This window comes from Neoarius graeffei, chromosome 11 (genome assembly GCF_027579695.1).
Source record: "Neoarius graeffei isolate fNeoGra1 chromosome 11, fNeoGra1.pri, whole genome shotgun sequence".
NCBI classification, from domain to species: domain Eukaryota; kingdom Metazoa; phylum Chordata; class Actinopteri; order Siluriformes; family Ariidae; genus Neoarius; species Neoarius graeffei.
This window is the reverse complement of record NC_083579.1, coordinates 54,708,778-54,729,470: the sequence shown is the minus strand read 5'-3', so window position 1 is coordinate 54,729,470 and position 20,693 is coordinate 54,708,778. Positions and strand designations below refer to the sequence as shown.

General features: G+C 43.3%; 1 protein-coding gene across 1 annotated transcript in view; it reads right to left on the bottom strand.

Annotated features, from left to right (window-relative positions):
* The window catches only part of peli2 (pellino E3 ubiquitin protein ligase family member 2), a 65,189-nt gene that overhangs the window by 4,318 nt on the left and 40,178 nt on the right, over positions 1-20,693 (bottom strand). The window contains exons 3-5 of the mRNA XM_060934243.1: positions 7,819-7,920; positions 2,348-2,545; positions 1,912-2,100 (exon numbers count right to left, since the gene is read on the bottom strand). Of these exons, the coding sequence (XP_060790226.1) occupies positions 1,912-2,100; positions 2,348-2,545; positions 7,819-7,920 (489 nt within the window). The remainder of the gene's footprint in view (positions 1-1,911; positions 2,101-2,347; positions 2,546-7,818; positions 7,921-20,693) is intronic.

Here is a 20,693-nt window from a genome sequence, read left to right as displayed (position 1 = left end):
CAGCAGTCCAGCACATTTTTACAGCAGGAATGTTCCAACAATGATAGAACTTTTGTACATATCGTACCTTCATTTTGACTTCAAACAGAACCAAAGTACATTATGACTACTTTATATACAACCTAAAGTAGTTATTCAATTCAGAACCATTAGCTGAAATAAGGCTCAGAATAAGTCACAACATGGACAAGATTAAAAGCAGTATGATTCAGAGGTTTGTTGTGTACAGCCAAACCCAAAGCTGGAATGTTTTTCCAAATTTGTGACGCAAGCCTGAAGTCAGGAGGAAATTATTTGCTGTTGATAAGATCTGAGATCAGACACTGTATCAAATTTCCTCTGGCTTTGCTTCCCACAACACAGTGTAACCTAATAATAATAATAATAATAATAATAATAATAAATCACAAGGAGTCTAAGGTTTGGGTGTAAAACTTATCTCTTAAAAAAAAAGTCTGAAATATGCCACCTTTAGAAAACGCTTGTAGTTCACGTCAAAACAAGGTGGGAGAGAAACTATTTGTAAAATAAATAATGAAAAACATTACATCACTAAAGATTAAATCATTTATGTATTCATTTTGATAATTTACTGAAGGTCAAAATTGTTATTTGGTATATTTGGTGTGTCCACCGTCAGGTTCGCCTCAGCCTTAGGGCGTATTCACACCTATGTTGTTTGGTCCGGACCAAATGAACCAAATTTCCCTTGGTCTGGACCTTTTGGGTTGGTCTGAATACAAACCACCGAACTCTGGTCCGGACCAAACAAGCGGACCGAGACCGAGCTGCAAGGTCGGACTCGGTCCGGACCAAAGGAACCCTGGTGCGGATCTTTTGGAGGTGTGAAAGCAGACCGGACCTAACCCGACAGTTTTGCTTTTTTGTACCTCGGGAGCTTCCGTCGTTTGTCGAGCATTATGGGAAACAGAGTCTTGACACTCCACCGCAAAGTGCAAACACTGTTTTGGTTGTCAAGGGTCGTTCAGTCACCAGTGGTAGGCGAGTACAAAAAATGAGTAGGGGGCAAACGTGGGCCGAGGAAGAAACGCGCACCCTTGTGGATATATGGGCAGATGTCCACATATCTGAGCTTTTGGAGAGAACACACAAAAATGCCGACGTGTTTGCTGTATTCAGTGAGAAAATGAAGGAGAAGAGGTTCACGCGCTCCCCAGAACAATGTCGGCTAAAAGTGAAGAAACTCCGTCAGACCTACATTAAAATCAGGGACATTCTTTCAAAAAGTGGCGGTACTAGCGACGCAAAAAAGAAATTCATCTATTGCGTGAAGAGCCAGAACTGTCACAACATGATGTGCGCTCATCAGCGCTATCCTCCGTAGCTGCCTTGCCCTTTGTCGTCGTCGTTGATAAATTACTTGTACAACAGCATAGTAATCGCACAATTGTGAAAACAGTAAAAACTGGAAAAAACATATAGCTTTGATGACATTAAAAAGAATAACAGCACGGAAAGCCTCCGTGACTACTTTTGAACTTAACGCTTTGTGCGCGTGTCGTCTCTGACCAATAGCTGAACGACCTCAGGGCGCGTGGCTTTGTTGACAGATTTTGGCCCGCTTACTAAAATGTACAGTGTGAAAGCGAACCGCACCAAAATGAAAAAATAAAAAAACATTTGGTTCGGACCAAAGCAAGTGAACTATCGAACTATCCTGGTCTGAATACACCCTTAGACGCTTCGTTGACGGGCCACGGAGAGTCCGAATATCTTTAGTACCTCTGGTCACAAATGTTAGAATATTGACGACTACAATATTCTGGTTCTCCATATGTTTGTGTACACCAAATAACAACGAAGTGTTGTAAGTTTTGAAAAGAAGGGCTGTATTAAAATCTTTGATAAAGAATTCTTAACCTAATGTACGGAACATTTTGTAGCACTAACCAATTTGCCTCGTGTCTGTGCAGAGCGAGTCTCTCTCAGTGTATACACATCTCCACACACAGATATCTCTCGCCACACACCAGGCTTGGACTCTTCTGTGAAGCCACCACGTGGATGCATCACCAGCACGCCATTGGTCGTCAGTCCGTCCATCTGGCCATCTGGATTCTTCCATTTCGCTGCTTTCTCCTGTTGATAGAGGAGCATGGTAAACGACTAAACATGTGCACGAACACATCCATGACTAATTCTGTTTATATCTATATTTACCAGGTTATTCTGGAAGCTTTCACTGGATCAGCAGAAGACGACACTTTGCAAGCCAGGGTATTTATGTATATATAGATAGATGCTTTCTCAAATACCAGTGATAAAAGTAGCCAGGAGGCTCTTTCGTGGACAATATGTGCATGTACGTGTGGAAGTGCACACTCACCCCGAGGAAGATGTTCTTGGAAGAGTCAAAGCCTGCAGCATAGATGCGTGCAGTGTACGGAGGGTTGCGTTCGCACACCACCCGGCAAGCAAAGCGCGAGATGGTGCTCTGTGTGATGGGAGAGTCCTCGCTGTCTGCTCCTCCAGACACAGTGTCCGTCACCACAAAGTCAATGGGGCTCTCCGTCGATCGCCCAATCTAAATTCACCGCACAAAAAAAAAAGTGCCAAGTGTTTAAATATGTGGTCATTGGAACAGGTCTAATATAGCCTGGGAAATCCCATGCTGCTTTGCACAATCGTTCCGATCTGAAAAGACAGCATGGAAACTATGGTCTAAAGGCTCGCCTGAGTTAGGGAGCCAATCAGAGAGTGGGGAGGGTGGAAAGACGGTGACGCGTACTACTCGACAAACGGAAGCTTGTAGTTTATTTGGGACTGTTTACGGATCACATTTAACATGGCGGCGAGCGATACGAACCAAACTTTCGATCAAGCTTTGTCTTGCACAAACGGCAGTAATCATTCGGTGCCATTGTTTTCCTATTTTTGTTTTGCCTTCTCTTTCCTTCTCTTCTTCGTCGCTCTAACTACGTCACCGGGTACAACTGCCATGATTGGCTATGGGCTACGGATACGCCAAATGATAGACATTCGCAACGTCCAATAAATGGCCGTTGACAATTGTAAACCACACCTCCCCTACAAGAAATTCAATAGGCGGATTCCAGACCATATTTCACTTGTGATATGGTCTGGTGTTAACCAGACTAGGTCTAATAGGCAAGACCCAAGAAAAGAGGCTATTCTTCCATTTCAATCAAAAGCAGTCCTACATATGTTTGACATTTTTTTGTAATAAAAAATTTTAATTTAAAAAAAGATCAAAATTGCACCACAACTATTTTGTACATTAGATACAATTGGAAACCATAAAAAATTCCATTTCCAGTGCACATTGTGGAGACATATTATAATATGTGCACATACTAGAACACTTCCACTTTCTTCTTTAATATAACATTTTAATAAAACATTTTGTTGCAGTGAATACAGACACAGTGACAATCTTATTGGAATGGAAAGAACAGGTCTCCGCTTGGTGTCGTTTTAGGATTAACCGTCACATTAAATAACACTAAATGTGCAAGGAAAAAAAATAACCACATAAACTAAACTAATGCCGCTTTTCCACTACAAACGCGGCTGAGTCGGGCTGAGCCGTGCCGTGCTGAGTCGAGCTGAGTGGGGCTGTTGGAGTTGCATTTCGACTACAACCGCGCTGAACCGTGCTGTCTGGAAGTGGGTGGACACATTGGGTGGAGTTAGCGAAAGTGGGTGGACGTCACGTGATGTCGTTAAGCGGCGCAAACAGTGACATCAGTGAGCTTTTAAGCGGTAGTCTCACAACCCGGATAGTAAACAATAAACATGGAGGACATGGAGTCGTTAGTGTTGCTGGTCTTGGTGCTGTGGCTTGTTGTCACCGACAACGCCAACAGATACTGGCAAGAGCGTATAGATGAGGCGAGGCGCATAAGGCTTCAGAAATTCTCGTAATTCGTAATTCTCCTTCTTCCGGGTTTGCGGTGTTTACAGATCCCAGCGTGCTCGCGGGGCGTGTGTGGGCATGTGAGAACACTCCTCCTCACCAATCAGTGCACAGGGGAGTGTCTGCTCACGCCCCCAGCCTCACTCGGCACGGCTTGGCTCGCTTCAGCCCCACTCCAAAACGGTGTGAGTTTTAGGGGCTAAGCAGGGCTGAAACGAGCCGAGTCGTGCTGGTTTTTGGTAGTCGAAACGCGAGCCGTGTCGGGCTGAAGTGAGCTGAAGCGAGCTGAAGTGAGCTGAAAAAGGGTAGTGGAAAAGGGCCATTAGAGTCAGTCTCCAACTTTAGTTCCTGTTTTTCCCCCTGTGGGTTCCTGTTGCTTCCTATTTTAACTTTTCATTTCTGGCCATGTGTCTTTACCCTGTTTTGTTTGTACGTTTTCACACACACACACACACACACACACACACACACACACACACACACACACACACTAAATAGTTTGTCATGACAGAGCTGGAGTGATCGTCTCCTATCAGGGGTTCATGTCATCTGTGATGGACAGAGCCTGAGTGGGCCTGGCTGAGAGAGAAGCGAGGAAAGAATGTGCAGTCAAGATAAAAACATTTCAAATACTTTCACCATGGCAGGGCAGAATGTACAGAAGGCGTCCACCATTTGTTAGGTCAGCATTAACCGTACAATACGGCACTGTATACCACGGCACTGTAGAATTTTCAAACCTGATTAGTCAGAAGGTGTTGACTGATCTTCCATAACAAACAGCTCTGACAGGAGTTCAGGCTGTAACTTAAATTACACACTTCTGCTTGTTCTAATACATTACCATTTCTATAGTAACAACTCATTCAGAAGGACTTGATTTATATTTATCTTGATTTATAAAATATTTTTGCCTAGCGAGTGGGTCTAGCCTCGCACCATATCAACAAAACACCCCGGGCATCAAATCGTGCCCGCCAATCACAACGCAAGGTTTTTGTTTGGATTCTTTGGGCGGGCTTTTGCAGGAGTGATGACAAGGCTGCGCGACGCTGGAGAAAGCGCAACAGGAAAGATGGCTACGGGCTAGTGAACAGCGCGCGTTTGACTCCGCTTTGGAATCAGTTTTAGAAGAATTAGACTTGGAGTTTTCGTTGAAACATGAGCAGGAAGAGGCTCTCCGCTCATTCCTTTTCAAGAAGGACGTTTTCGCTGTTTTGCCGACCGGCTATGGCAAAAGTCTGATCTACCAGCTGGCTCCGCTCGTAGCCAAAAGGATGGGGCTAGTTTGTGCAGTATGAAGAATTAATAAACAGCTTTGAAACATTACTTTTTGATTGTTTCTTATTTTCCCGTTATTTTAAATTTAAGGGAAATTATTTCACCAAACACCACTAAATAAAAATAAAAACTCTCAAAAACAGTTTAAGCAAACCCTTGAAAAACACATGAAAAAAAAAAATGTTAAGTATGTGGTACAGACTCCAAACTTGTGGTCATTATCTCCAAACTTCTTAATATCTAGAACCTGTTTATTAATTAATACGCATTTTGAAAAATTATTTATTTCAAGGCCTCCCCCACTGCTTTCTGTCGCTCTGACTACGTCACAGTCACTGTTGCGCTGATTGGTCAGAGCGTTGGCCTATACGCACAGAGACAGTTTGAAAGACAGCGGGTTGTTCCTCCCACCCCCTTCGGAAATGTCTACGAGCGAGGCCAGACTAAATATTCACATTTAGTCTGGCTTGCCAGGCTATGGACCAGCTCTTATTTAGGGGTTTCATACAAAAGGGGATGAATACCTATGCACACTCCAGATTTCTGTTTTTTCATCTTAATTATTGTTTGTCACGATAAAAAAAAAGGAGTGCTCTGAGAGTACAAGATCCCCGGCTGGCAACTATGCCATAACTCTTGTAAAATGTGACTGAATTGAACAAAATTGCAAAATGCGTATTACTGACATGTAACAAAGAACCCTGTCAAGTTTCGTGAAATTCCTCCAAAAATTGTGAGAGGAGTTGATTTCAGAAGGTGAGCACCCTTCCTGGGATGGACGGACATCGCTACGACATAATCCCCCTTCGGGCCTTTCGGCCAGCGGGGGATAAAAACTGTGAGGGAAGTTGATTTCAGAAAGCAAGCACACCTTGATGAAACTGCCAAAGTACAAGTTCGCTAATAATCAAGGGCATAACTCTGGTCAAATTTGCCCAAATTAAAGTTTCAATATGGGTATAACTGTCATATAACAAAGCCTTTTGCCAAGTTTGGTGAAATTCCTCCACAAATTGCTAGAGGAGTTGATTTCAGAAGAATGTACACCCTCATGAAATTGTCAAAGTACAAGTTATTTAATCAAGGGTCAAAACTCTGGCAAAATTTTCACAAACGAAATTAAATCGCGGGGCGGCACGGTGGTGTAGTGGTTAGCGCTGTCGCCTCACAGCAAGAAGGTCCGGGTTCGAGCCCCGTGGCCAGCGAGGGCCTTTCTGTGCGGAGTTTGCATGTTCTCCCCGTGTCCGCGTGGGTTTCCTCCGGGTGCTCCGGTTTCCCCCACAATCCAAAGACATGCAGGTTAGGTTAACTGGCGACTCTAAATTGACCGTAGGTGTGAATGTGAGTGTGAATGGTTGTTTGTCTCTGTGTCAGCCCTGTGATGACTTGGCGACTTGTCCAGTGTACCCTGCCTTTCGCCCGTAGTCAGCTGGGATAGGCTCCAGCTCGCCTGCGACCCTGTAGGACAGGATAAAGCAGCTACAGATAATGAGATGAGATGAAATTAAATCGCAATAGGCGTATTACCGTCACATAACAAGGCTTTCTGCCAAGCTTCGAGAAATTCGTCCAAAAATTGTGAGAGGAGTTGATGTCAGAATGCAAGCACACCTTCATGAAATTGTGAAAGTACAAGGTTGTTAATCAAGGGCTGTAACTCTGGTAAAATGCGACCGAATTGAACAAAATAACAATATGCGTAGTACCGACATATAACAAGGCCTTTTTGCCAAGTTTGGTGAAATTCCTCTACGAATTGTGAGAGGAGTTGATTTCAAAAGAAAAGCACACTCTCATGAAATTGTCAAAGTATAATTTTGTTAATCAAGGGCTGTAACTCTGGTAAAACGTGACCCAATTTAACGAAATTAAAGTATGTGTATTACCGACAGATAACAAAGAATCCTGCCAAGTTTCGTGAAATTCCTCTAAAAACTGAGAGAGGAGTTGATTTCAGAAGGTGAGCACCCTTCCCGGGACAGACGGACGGACAGACATCGCCACGACATAATCCCCCTTCGGCCAGCGGGGGATAAAAACCAATTTGCACCTTTAAAGTGGTAGGCATGTTGTGTAAATCAAATGGTGCTAACCGTCCAGAAACCCATTTTAATTCCAGGTTGTAATGCGACAAATCAGGACAAACACCAAGGGGGATGAATACTTCTGCAAGACACAAATAATATAAATAATATAACGCTAATTAATAAAAATGCATTGTTATTTAACAAAGAAAACTATATTCTCGTTGACATGGCAAAGTTTTCTGTACAGAAATGTTTGTGGAAGAAGTCTCCAGTATCTGTGTTTTGTAACAGATAGTAAGTTTTACAACAGGAGAGTCTGACGGAGGACCGTACACTTTCTGGGTTTTCTGTAACATGACAAGCACTTCTCTTTTTTTTTTTTTGTTTTGCCTTCACTAAGAGAGAGGAGGAAAAAAATGTGTGAGACCGGTAAGGGAATGACTATTTATAGCCGTTTATAACAAAGAACAGGAACTACCTTGTCTCACTGACATTTCACACCAAATGGTTATAAAGCAGTGGTCATGAATACATTAAAAACTAATATTTATACGCAGTTATTTCTCTCGGTGATTTTATATCAGTCACTGTTGTGTGTGTGTTCTACTGTACCTGGAACATGTCCGTGTCTTTGTCATGGCTGTACTCTACAACCACAGTCTGGTTTCTGGACAGAGTGTAGGAGATGCTGTGCTGGCCCTTACAGTTTACAGCCTACAACAAAACAGCGACAAGGTTCGTTATTCTCTCACCACAGCCACAAAGAGTCAGGTTATTTATCATGTTACGACAGCAAAGCATGCAGTAATCACTGGGAAGAGCAGAGTACTGTTTTAGGTCTTCATGCACAGCCTGCTTTTAAGCCTGAAAACATTATTTTAATGCATTGTAAATATCGCGCTTTAAGTAAGCGTCATTCGGATAGCCATCTTAACTCCCTGTTACTATTCTGAGTACAAACATCTATCCCATGTGCCTGAGAGCAAAAGAAGGTCACTTGATTATGTAAAAGTATTTAACACTTCCATAATATATTCACAAGCCATCTGTGACTGTTCCAAGCACCACGTGGACAACAGCAGGTTCAGCAGAGTTAAAGAAAAGCTACAGAAGGACAGTGCATTGATTCATATCTGAAGACAGTCTCATATTTCACGGAGCCATCAGAAATGCTTGTTTGTTTGTTCATCCCCCCCCAAAAAAAAAACAAAACACAGGATCAGCAATTTCTCAGTTATTCAGTTAATTAAAAATGAGAGGCAAATACATGTTCATTAGCCACAGCAGAGAGACATGTAACCTCCAGCACAGTGCACAAAAAGCTTTCTGACTATCATCATCCAGGGCAAAGACAAAATATCTAATTACATGTAGCCATTCCTCAGTTCATTTTCTTCAGGAGATAAAGGGATTTTATCATAGCGTAGCCACCTTTCCCTCCCCACGCGCTCTCTTTCACTAATCTGTGACTTCCAAATCTCCACATCACAAGGGGAGTGGAAACGAGGTCATGTGCACGACACTAGAGGAAAGAACAACTCGAGAGAGAAAAGCGGGTTGGCGGGAGTCTGGCCACAGCAGTCTGAGCGAATAGTCGATATGGAGTCAGAATTCAGGAAGTGTGAGTATATGCACACATGGCATGCATTTTATGCAGAACATGTTCATTAGGGCTGTAACGATACACCCAACTCACGATTCGATTCGTATCGCGATTTTTGACCCACGGTTCGATACGCCCACGATTTTTTTTTAAATGTTTTTTTAAAGTAGTAAATTTGACTTATTAACATTTACTTACTTACATTAACTATTTAATAACAAATAATTCAGACCACTGCAGAGAATGAGTAATATGTATGCAAAAATGAACAAATGTATATCCAAAGATTGTTTTATTTCTCAAAATAATACTGTTGAGCCGGAAGCTCTGTTTTTTTCGGTTCTGAAAAAGTCATTTTTCCAAATCGTGTAAATCCGTTAAGATTTTTTTTTGGGGGGGGGGGTGGCTCTCTCACTGTCTCACTCTCATAGGGCCAATGATTTTCTGTGATCGCGGAAAACAGATGGAAATTACGGAATTTTTATGGTGAAACATTGCTCGCGTGTCAAAATGTAACTGCCGCAGAAGGCTTCCGTCCAAGCAGACGTGCCTTCAGTGTTGCCAGATATTGCTAACGTTTTCCACGCCAAAATATGTTCAAAACCAGCCAAAAAGCACCTAAACCTGCCCAATCTGGCAACACTGCATGCCTTTCCGGTCAAGTGATTGTGATTGGCTTGTGGCACACCTAGCCAGCCAATGAGCTGCTTGTTTACAGATTCGCTCCCCGCGTCACAACCAGAATGGCGACCGCTTAAAAGAAATGAATGCTCTGCCAGTGGCGAGTGTGGACGTTGCGTGACTCGCAGAAGATTGTCGCAGGTCGGCGAAAAAACGACTTACTAATAGATATAAAAAAATAAAAGTAATTTAAGTAAGTTTAAAATGTAATTTAAATAAAAAGTAAAGTATTCATAAATTGAAGTTTGGAAGCGCCTCTGTTTTTGGGCTGAGGAGAAGTTTGAAAGGGTGTACCGCGATTCTGCCTTCTTGTATCGCGATACGGATCGTGGCTCTGCGTATCGCGATTTCGATACGCATATCGTTACAGCCCTAATGTTCATATACTCACAGTACATAAAGTAGGGATGAATCTGAAAGCAAGAACTTCGGTTTCGTGTGAACATTTCAGTAACCAACAAAACATGACGATGGACTACTGATGGGCACAGGTGGACGAATAATTGTACTTGGTGTGTAAATCACCCAAGCGATCGAGGAAAATACTTCTCAAAATTACTGCATGTTGTCTAGACCACAGGGCAAGCTATTACACAATACACGGTGAGCGTCTTAGCCATAATCCCTCTCCTGCCCACTCTTTCAGAATTTCTGACTAATTCCACTCGCTCCCACAGTAATTCTGATCAATCCCCTTTACACATGGAATGTGTGGCCAGATTTTCGAGAACATGCAATGTATAGTTTACATAAAAATATCAAGTTTCTCATCAAAGCAAGATTTCATTGCTTATAGTAAACTTAAATTAACCAAGTTTCTAATTACTAATCAATTCATGTATAACCAACATACACAAATTTCATTATGAAGTCTTGTGATGATGTTCATACTGACACGAAGTACAGTATAGTACATTCGGACCAGAGGAACTCTGACAGGAGGAGGAAATTTCCTTTTTTTTTTTTGTTTGTCCGCACTGCAGAATCCAAGAACGATCATAGTTCTTAGAATGCTGTTTTGAGGGACTTTTTTTTAAGTCCTACTTCAGGGTAGATACTTCCCCAGTACATAAGGAACCATGAGTGATGTAAGTTCATGTTGAGTGTTCGAACAGGAGTTAATGCAGCACTGGCAACTGCCATTTTTAAAAATGTGTGCAAAACGTTAGCTTTTTTTTTTTTTTAAGATTTTTTTTTTTTTTGCTTTTTTTTTTTTTTTTACCTTTATTGGACAGGACAGTGTAGAGACAGGAAATGAGCTGGAGAGAGAGACAGGACAAGGCTTTCGCAGATAGCTTTTCGCAGACAGTTGTAATTTATTGTTGAGCGGGGAGTAATAGGCGTGCGCGATGTTATTCACCGGCACAACGCAAGGGGGCGCGAAGTCGCTAGGAGTAGTTGGTGGGTGTGGTTAGTGGAGTGTTTATCCTCCGGTTACTTATAATGACTAGAACTTTTTTTTTTATAATGACTAGAACTGGAGTCGTATAGATGTACGCACTTCCTCGATCAACCGCTCTTCGTGCTGCTCCATTTTCACTCGTGTTTTTAAAAATGCCGGTCGTGAAAACAAAACAAACCGGGAAAGTAGGGAAGCGGAAGTGCGTGTACAGCGGATGTAGAGTGGACCAATCAGAGCCCTCTTGTCTGCGATGCTGTCTGCGAGGCTTCTGCGGTGGTCACAATTTTTGGGAGGTGCGCGCAGAGCGTCTGCGAAGGTGGGGGGGCTACGCAGACGCTATCTGCGACACCGTCTGCGAGGACTGGGTTGTCAGCATAAATTGGCCTTTAGTCGACTGAGCCACGGCACCCCCCAAAAAATGTTAGCTTTTAACGTTAGCATTCAAAATGGAGGGGTGGGAGGGGGAACACGGAAAAACTGACAGAAGTCCAGGCTTTATTGATCCTATATGCAACGGACAAAATACAATGTGATTTTGCCACATCTAAGCGAAATGTAAAAATCTTGGCTAGCATTTCCTGCTAACGTCATGCCAGCAAACCGGCTTACATCACTTCAGCGTTCCGACTAGCTGTACAAATACAAACAGAAAAAAGCTCTTGAAGGTACACTACCGTTCAAAAGTTTGGGGTCACTTTGAAATGTCCTTATTTTTGAAAGAAAAGCACTGTTCTTTTCAATGAAGATCACTTTAAACTAATCAGAAATCCACTCTATCCATTGCTAATGTGGTAAATGACTATTCTAGCTGCAAATGTGTGGTTTTTGGTGCAATATCTCCATAGGTGTATAGAGGCCCATTTCCAGCAACTCTCACTCCAGTGTTCTAATGGTACAATGTGTTTGCTCATTGCCTCAGAAGGCTAATGGATGATTAGAAAACCCTTGTACAATCATGTTAGCACAGCTGAAAACAGTTGAGCTCTTTAGAGAAGCTATAAAACTGACCTTCCTTTGAGCAGATTGAGGCCAAGTTTACATTAGACCGTATCTGTCTCGTTTTCTTCGCGGATGCACTGTCCGTTTACATTAAAACGCCGGGAAACGCCGGGAAACGGGAATCCGCCAGGGTCCACGTATTCAATCCAGATCATGTCTGGTCCGGTGCGGTGTAAACAGTGAGAATACGCGGATACGCTGTGCTGAGCTCTAGCTGACGTCGTCATTGGACAACGTCACTGTGACATCCACCTTCCTGATTCGCTGGCGTTGGGATCACACACACAGCGGCTCAGTCCCGAATCACTGCTCATGCGCTTCACTCGCGCGCTCTGTGAGCTGCGCAGGGCCGGAGTGCGCACCCTCCAGAGGGCACTCGCTGTTCAGGGCGGAGTGATTTGGAGCGCAGGAGGAAGCGCTGAGCTGCACTGAGGTTTATTTACACATTTCAACCTCCTTCAGGCGCTTAAACTCAGTGAGAACATGAACATCACAGCCAGGTGTGTTTATCTGCTGGAGAAGGTGTTCGCTTGCCATCCTTCCACTTGCAAGTGGTGAGTGACTTGCGCATGCCCGATATGCACTGGGATCATGTGACGTGCCGTCTAATTAGTCATGTGATTAGCGTATCCGTGTATTGGCGTTGCTGTGTGCACGCGAATCGTGTATTGGTGTTGCTGTGTGCACGCGAATCGTTTTAAAAACGTTAATCTGATGATCCGCTGATTCGAAATAATGTAAACAGGGCCTGAGTTTCTGGAGCATCACATTTGTGGGGTCGATTAAATGCTCAAAATGGCCAGAAAAATGTCTTGACTATATTTTCTATTCATTTTACAACTTATGGTGGTAAATAAAAGTGTGACTTTTCATGGAAAACACAAAATTGTCTGCATGACCCCAAACTTTTGAACAGTAGTGTATGTATTCTTTTAAGTTCGTTTCTTAAGACACGTATTTTTAAGTATGTTACCTCGCTTGTTGACAGTTTCGGCGAACACTTCCGCCTTCTTCAAAACAGTCACCAGATGTCGAGTGGTGACGTGCCTTATCAGCTGATGTTACTCTATGGAGGCGTGAACGTCCCGCCCAATTTGACAGGTAGTCCACGCCTCCTGCTGTCAGGTCGCTGCCCCAGGACGGCGCTCCAGGTATGTGACAGCGCGTACGCTCCCTCATCCCGGTTCATGGTCCTCTGCGCCCGCTTACGTATCTCCACTGCCTCCAAAATCCAACGCTGATATCTATTCTCTTCAGCGCGAATGACTCTGGCCTCTTCCCAATTCATTATATGAATTGCTCATTTAGTAGTTCACGCCTCCATAGAGTAACATCAGCTGATAAGGCACGTCACCACTCAACATCTGGTGACTGTTTTGAAGAAGGCGGAAGTGTTCGCCGAAACTGTCAACAAGCGAGGTAACATACTTAAAAATACGTGTCTTAAGAAACGAACTTAAAAGAATAGTTATAATTATCAGACATAATGAATTTTCACTACATAGTAGTGTATGTAGCTCTCGGGGGATCTCCCCAGTCAGTAGTTCCTCTCAATAGGTCCCTAGCCGCTGTTTGGTCCAAAAGCACCTTATAGTATTAATTTAAGGCGCTTAAAGCATGTGCAGTAGAATAGCACAGCGGTAAAGTGGCTGTTGTAGAACACCAGCGATCTGATTCCATCCTCAGTTCGGGCGAGAGCATGGAGACTGATTTTATTCAGGCCTTCGAAAATGATCAAATCATGTTAGATAAGCGAAAACGAATTGTTAATGTTGCTCAAATCAAATCACATGCAACTGATGTACGCAATTGAATTAAGTACAAGGAGGTGTTGGTTTTTTTTTGGATACTCCTGAGCCACTGAAATTTCCTGAAATCCCACCTGCTCTCGCAGAAACTCTGACCCAGCATTAAGATGTTCGGTAGCCAACTGCTACACAGAACAGCTGCTTTGCTGCAGTAATCAGACTGTTAACTGCAAATACCAAATACTCGTTTTGTGTTAAAGTAACAAATCAGTATGGTCATTTCAATGAAAAATGATCACTAATACAAGTCAATGCATTGGAAATTATTCGCTGTTGTGCTTTTAAAAAGTTCGGCAGAGTTATAAAGTACTCCGACTCATTTTTCACCACGTGCCAGCCACTGGAAGATGGCCCTTTCAGTCAGTATGTTGATGCGGAGTAGGCTGGAGGATAAACTAAGCCCATGTTTACATTAGACCGTATCAGCGGATCATCAGATTAACGTTTTTAAAACGATTCGTGTGCACACAGCAACACCAATACACGATTTGCGTGCACACAGCAACACCAATACACTGATACGCTCGGCTCCGCAGGCATCCTGCGCTCCAAATCACTCCGCCCTGAACAGCGAGTGCCCTCTGGAGGGTGCGCACTCCGGCCCTGCGCAGCTCACACAGCGCGCGAGTGAAGTGCACAAGCAGTTATTCGGGACTGAGCCGCTGTGTGTGTGATCCCAGCGCATATCACTTACCACTTGCAAGTGGAAGGATGGCAAGCCTAAAGACAATCATAACTACACAATGGGCAGTATTTGCATCAGTATTTGCAGTATTTTCATACTTTTATACTCTTTAATGAAAGGTGATACAAGGCGGAAGTCCGCGCTGTTTTTCAGCAGTCGCGTCACATGACCAACGCCAGCGAATCAGGAAGGTGGATGTCACAGTGACGTTCTCCAATGACGACGCCAGCTAGAGCTCAGCACAGCGTATCCGCGTATCCTCAATGTTTACACAGCACCGGAGCTGACACGATCTGGATTGAATACGTGGACCCTGGCGGATTCCCGTTTCCCGGCGTTTCCAGGCGGTTTAATGTAAACGGACAGTGCATCCGCAAAGAAAACGAGACAGATACGGTCTAATGTAAACTTGGCCTAATTGCGGTCATCAACTCCCATTTAGATATATACAATCCCGATGACTGCAAACTACGGCTTGTGTACACGCTTCATTTTAAGAAGGCAGATGTCCGGGATCGGCTGGTAACAGCACTACAGCTGGCCATGATTACATTTCAAAAATTGTCTTGCTAAATAACAGCATGTGAAGATATTACAGGTTAGCAATGTTGATAAACATTCTTCAAAAACACTGAATATACTTATGAACTACAAATTAGTATTTCCCTGAAATGAACGGTTTCCAGATATAACTTTAAAAAGGTAGCAGCCATTCATTTTCAAAACAAATCTTAGCAGCGCTGCGGTATTTATACAGGGTCCTTTAGGGCTGTGTTCTGAATGGGTTTTTATTCACCACTGCAATTTGAAGCCAAAAGAATAAATGTGGTACAGGACAAACCAGCATTTTTATTTTGGGATGTTTCTAAGGGCGGCAGAGTGGTGCAGCGGGTAGTGTTGTTGCTTCACCGCTCACAGGGTCTCCGTTTCAGTCCTGAGCTTGGGTTACTGTCTGTGTCGCGTTTCGAAATGTTCTGTTCATGTCAGTTCCTCCAGTTTCCTTCCACATCCCAAGATTATGACAGTAGGTGGACTGGTTAAAATGCCCTGAGGTGTGAATGTGTGTGTGCACATAGTGCCTGCGATGGTCCCATCCAAGGGTTTATTCTTGTTTCCTGCCCAGAGTTCCCAGAATAAGTATTATAACCACTACTTAGACCAGGAGCAGGCAACTAAAGATGTGTGATTAATTCTATGCATGTTTTATTAACTTAAAGGGGAACAGAGGGCAATATATAGAGTAAATATAACAATAAAACACACATTGACGAACCTTATTCAAGACTTACAAAAGTTTTTTGTTCTAAGGTTGGAAAGTTATAGTGTTTTGAAAGTAGCTCGAGCAAACTATTTCCGCAGTTTGAACAGCCCGCCATGATATTAATTTTATCCAATCAGAATGCACGTTCATTTTCTCTGCGTAACACTCATGACGCATGTATGTGCCCAGTTGTGTTGGCTCATTGAGGTTGGGAATAGCATGTGTGAAATACCCGTTTCTGCCTCTTGCGACGATTTCACAAGTCCACGGGTGGCGCCTATCTCATTGCAGCAAATAAATTCTGCTGGACTCGTGAGCAACTCCACGTTACATTTTCCGCACGAGCACCACGCCGTGTCACCTGCACGCAGACGCTCTGCCCCACGCTCGCCATGCCCATGGTCAGCATCAGTCTCATCCTCGCCGTCATCCGAGCTTTCTTCTCTTATTTCATCACCGGAGTCGAGAGTACCTCTCCTAGGTTTAAACTGGTACCCTTCTAAGCCATAGCCTGCTTGCAGTGTGTCTTGCGGGATCTCTTCGTATGATTCGACAGAGCTGTCGCTTTCACTTGATGCGCCCGACGCCATGATTACACGCTTCTCTCCTCTATTTCAGAGAGTTCCGCTAATGCAGTGGGTAGCGCTGACGTCACGGTCTTTTAAAAATGGCGACTCTTGTGCGGTTTAGCGTATAAAGTATTATATTTACAATTACCAAGATATTTCGTTGTTTTCTAGTACATAAATTTGATAGAATACTTAAGAATACGTTACTTTGTCACATCAGCAACCGTATATATTATATTTTGTACCCCTTTAAAGAAGAACTGAAGTCATTTTTAAACTTGCTTTATTTCTTCATTAACGTGTTATTCAATTACGTTTTCGGTTTTAGTAACCTTATATCGTGACTCGTATTGGCAAATAATTGCAAATAAAAACATACTTATCGGCCTATTCGGTTTTTAGCCATGCTGAATTTAGTTCGTTTGGTCCACGGCAGGCGTCACTTATCCGCGCGATCTTCACGAGACTTGTGCGAGACTTCAAAACGTGAAGTGTCAGCCAGGTGTCCTCGGCATCTTGTGTCACATTTATTCCACCAAATGAGCTGTTTTCCAAACGAAATATTGCGCAAAAACGAGTTTAAATGACGATTACTGCCTACTTTCTTCAAACTTTCCTGACTGCTATCAAAACAAACAAAACTTCCGGCTTGATTACGTCAGCATTTGAAAGAGGGGCGCGTGCGTCTTTTGACAACGTTGGCAGATGTTGGTCACTTTGATTTCCGCTGTACGTTTTACTTCCGTCCCAAGATGTCTCGCACAGGTCTCAACGAATCTTGTTTACAGCCATTGCTTTGACATATGGACTGATGTATTACATAGCATATTTCAAACGCTGGGCGGCACAGTGGTGTAGTGGTTAGCACTGTCGCCTCACAGCAAGAAGGTCCGGGTTCGAGCCCTGTGGCCGGCGAGGGCCTTTCTGTGCGGAGTTTGCATGTTCTCCCCGTGTCCGCGTGGGTTTCCTCCGGGTGCTCTGGTTTCCCCCACAGTCCAAAGACATGCAGGTTAGGTTAACTGGTGACTCTAAATTGACCGTAGGTGTGAATGTGAGTGTGAATGGTTGTCTGTGTCTATGTGTCAGCCCTGTGATGACCTGGCGACTTGTCCAGGGTGTACCCCGCCTTTCGCCCGTAGTCAGCTGGGATAGGCTCCAGCTTGGCTGCGACCCTGTAGAACAGGATAAAGCGGCTAGAGATAATGAGATGAGATGAGATTTCAAACGCTCATAACTTGCTATAGCAGCGACAAAATAGCTGTCAGAAATGCATTCCTATATTTAATAAAATGAGATAAATCGAATTCAGATCATAAAAAATTTGCCTTCAGTTCTCCTTTAAAAGACATGCCCTGTATATTCTCATACTGAATATGCAGGAAAGCCTTTGTGAACAGCAACTTCCAGTCGTTTTAGCTTACAAGCTTCATATTTGAATGAATTTCATTTGGAATCAGATTATCACCACCTACAAACACTCCTACAACAAACCAGCAACACACATCCCTGCATTTTATAACGGATGCCAGAATATCTTTATGAAAGCAGCCTAGCAGACAGGTTCAGTCATGCAGTGCGTTTACATGCACATCCAAATCGAGCTACTGTCGCTAATCGAGCTAAGGGTCCCAGCAGGGGTGCCAGAGAAATCCAATCCTACATGCACACAAGGAAATCGAGCTATTGTGTGACGTAAATTGTGCACCCGAGCCACAGGTGGCGCTACACGCCCCATCGTGTTGGTACACTTCCGGTTGTCGTCATGAAGAAGAACTATTCAAGAGTATAAACAAAGTTATCAGCAGTGTTGCCAGATACTGCTGACGTTTTCCAGCCCAAAACATGTTCAAATCCGCCAAAATGCACTTAAAACCGCCCAATCTGGCAACACTGGCAGTTCCGTGTTCACAAGTTCCGTGCTCAAGCTGTTAGGCTTGCTCTAACAGACTGTATGGCTACAAACTGTCCTGCACAGACCACTGTTTTGTAAGACAACTTATTTTGCACAATTGTATATTTTTCTAAAGTCCATTTTTTTGCTTACAAAAAATATATTTTTTTGCTTACAATTTAACTTGTGTGTCTTAATAAACACAAAAAAGTTCAATTGTTTTGTTTTTATTGACATTCTTCAGATGTTGGACATACACACACACAAATACAGTGACTTGTTTATGTACACAATTCACAGCTATGCAACAGCTGTACAGATGTATTTGGTGATACAGTAAGTGAGCTAAATTTTAACAGTGCAAACAATGCCACAAAAAGAAAAGATTCATGCCGTTGTCATGATTCGTTGTCATGCCGACCGAGGCTGTTGTGTTTCCCGCTTGTGGTCTCGTCACTTGTCACTTCCAGAAGGGGCAGTGCTGAAGTAAGTAGCTCGAATACGTAGCTCGATAGGGTATACATGCACAAAGTAGCTCGGCAGAAATCGCATAATCTAGGTCGTGTAGCTCGATTCTGAGAAATCAAGTTCGGTTCAATTTCAGCCGAATTAAGGTGTATACATGGCATTTTGAACTTCGATTTCAGTCAAGCAATGGCAGAAATTCGATTCTCTCTATGTGCATGTAAACGCACTGATGGAGGCTGGCAGGAATGCAGCACTCCCTTCTCACTTCCGGCTTCATGGGGGTCCGCCATCCCCGATCCCATCCCCAATGTACACTGGGGCACAAAAACACAAAAGAGCAGTGACAATAAGCCCTGAGGCCCATGGGCAGTGGGCTGTACTGTATCTCTGAACAATTACGCTTTGTGAAGAAAGAGTAAGGAGACGCTGTTGGGTCACAGTAAGCTGTAGTTTTACAACTGCCACAACGGCCATCAATTACTGCAGAACTCACAATGCAACTCTGACAAAGAAACACAGCTGAAAGACCTCCGAAGAAACACACATTGTTCTGTGAAGAGTTCAGTGACAGTTTGTTGCCTTCTGGCTGAATGCAAGCCCAGTTCAGAGCAATTTCAACTGTAAAAAGAATGCTTAGTCTTCGTAACACTTTAACATCTGAATAACACAGCTGAAGAGGGTGTCGCCACTATAGAGCTGTTATTCCTTCTTTATCCATTTAGAGCAGGAGAAGACCACGGAGCTGAAAGAGGCAGGATACACAATGTGGCAGTCCCTTATAGCTATATGATTCACAGTGCATGTAGAGATATTTTCAGCAACCCTCACTGAGCACTGCAGAAGAATGCATAGTGACCAGTAGTTTAAAAAAAACAGAAAAAAGGCATACCAGTAATTTGCTGGAAAAAGCATCAATACATGTGTGGAAATGTAAACAGATGGCAAAATAGAAGAAAAAGAAGCCTTTCTCACATGTACACTCAAACACGGTGAAATTCCTCCTCTGCAATTAAGGAGAAGCCATGGCCTAATGGTTAAGGTGATGATACACGGGGCAACTTTTTGGGCAATGTTGCCGAGCAATGTTGCTGGGCAATTGCGTTTTGACTCTTTTCTATTGAGATTGGGCAACATTGTTTTGGTGATGATACACGGGGCAACTTTTGGGGCAATGTTGCAGAGCAATGTTGCTGGCAACGGGCAACTAGGTGAGACACAGGGCAACTTTTCAGGGCAACTAACAATGGGCAACAACAGTTAGCAACGGCAGTTTACAGTTAGCTAAAAAAAAAAAAAATCGATGTCTTAATTTTTGCTGTGACCATTTAATCAAGCTGTCTGTTGTTTTTTAGAGCTTTGGTGAGGTAAATTCCTCCATATAGAATATTAAAATAACTTACCGGCGTAAAAACAGATGAGGAGTCTCTCCATCTCTTCACTCCACTGACACTGAGCGGCCGCCATATTTGTTTGAAATTTCTGATCCGAACCTCACCGGAGGTCACATGACTCAATTCTCGCGTTCTGATTGGCTTATCTCAAAAAGTTGCCAGAGATTATCAAAACCATTCAGAAAGAAACAATGTTGCCCAATCTCAATAGAAAAGAGTCAAAACGCAATTGCCCAGCAACATTGCTTGGCAACATTGCCCAAAAAGTTGCCCCGTGTATCATCACCATTTCTTTCTGAATGGTTTTGATAATCTCTGGCAACCTTTTGAGATAAGCCAATCAGAACGCGAGTATCGAGTCATGTGACCTCCGGTGAGGTTCGGATCAGAAATTTCAAACAAATATGGCGGCCGCTCAGTGTCAGTGGAGTGAAGAGATGGAGAGGCTCCTCATCTGTTTTTACGCCGGTAAGTTATTTTAATATTCTATATGGAGGAATTTACCTCACCAAAGCTCTACAAAACAACAGACAGCTTGATTAAATGGTCACAGCAAAAATTAAGACGTCGATTTTTTTTTAGCTAACTGTAAACTGCCGTTGCCCATTGTTAGCTGCCCTGAAAAGTTGCCCTGTGTCTTACCTAGTTGCCCGTTGCCAGCAACATTGCTCGGCAACATTGCCCAAAAAGTTGCCCCGTGTATCATCACCTTCAGAGAAGCAGCTTTAG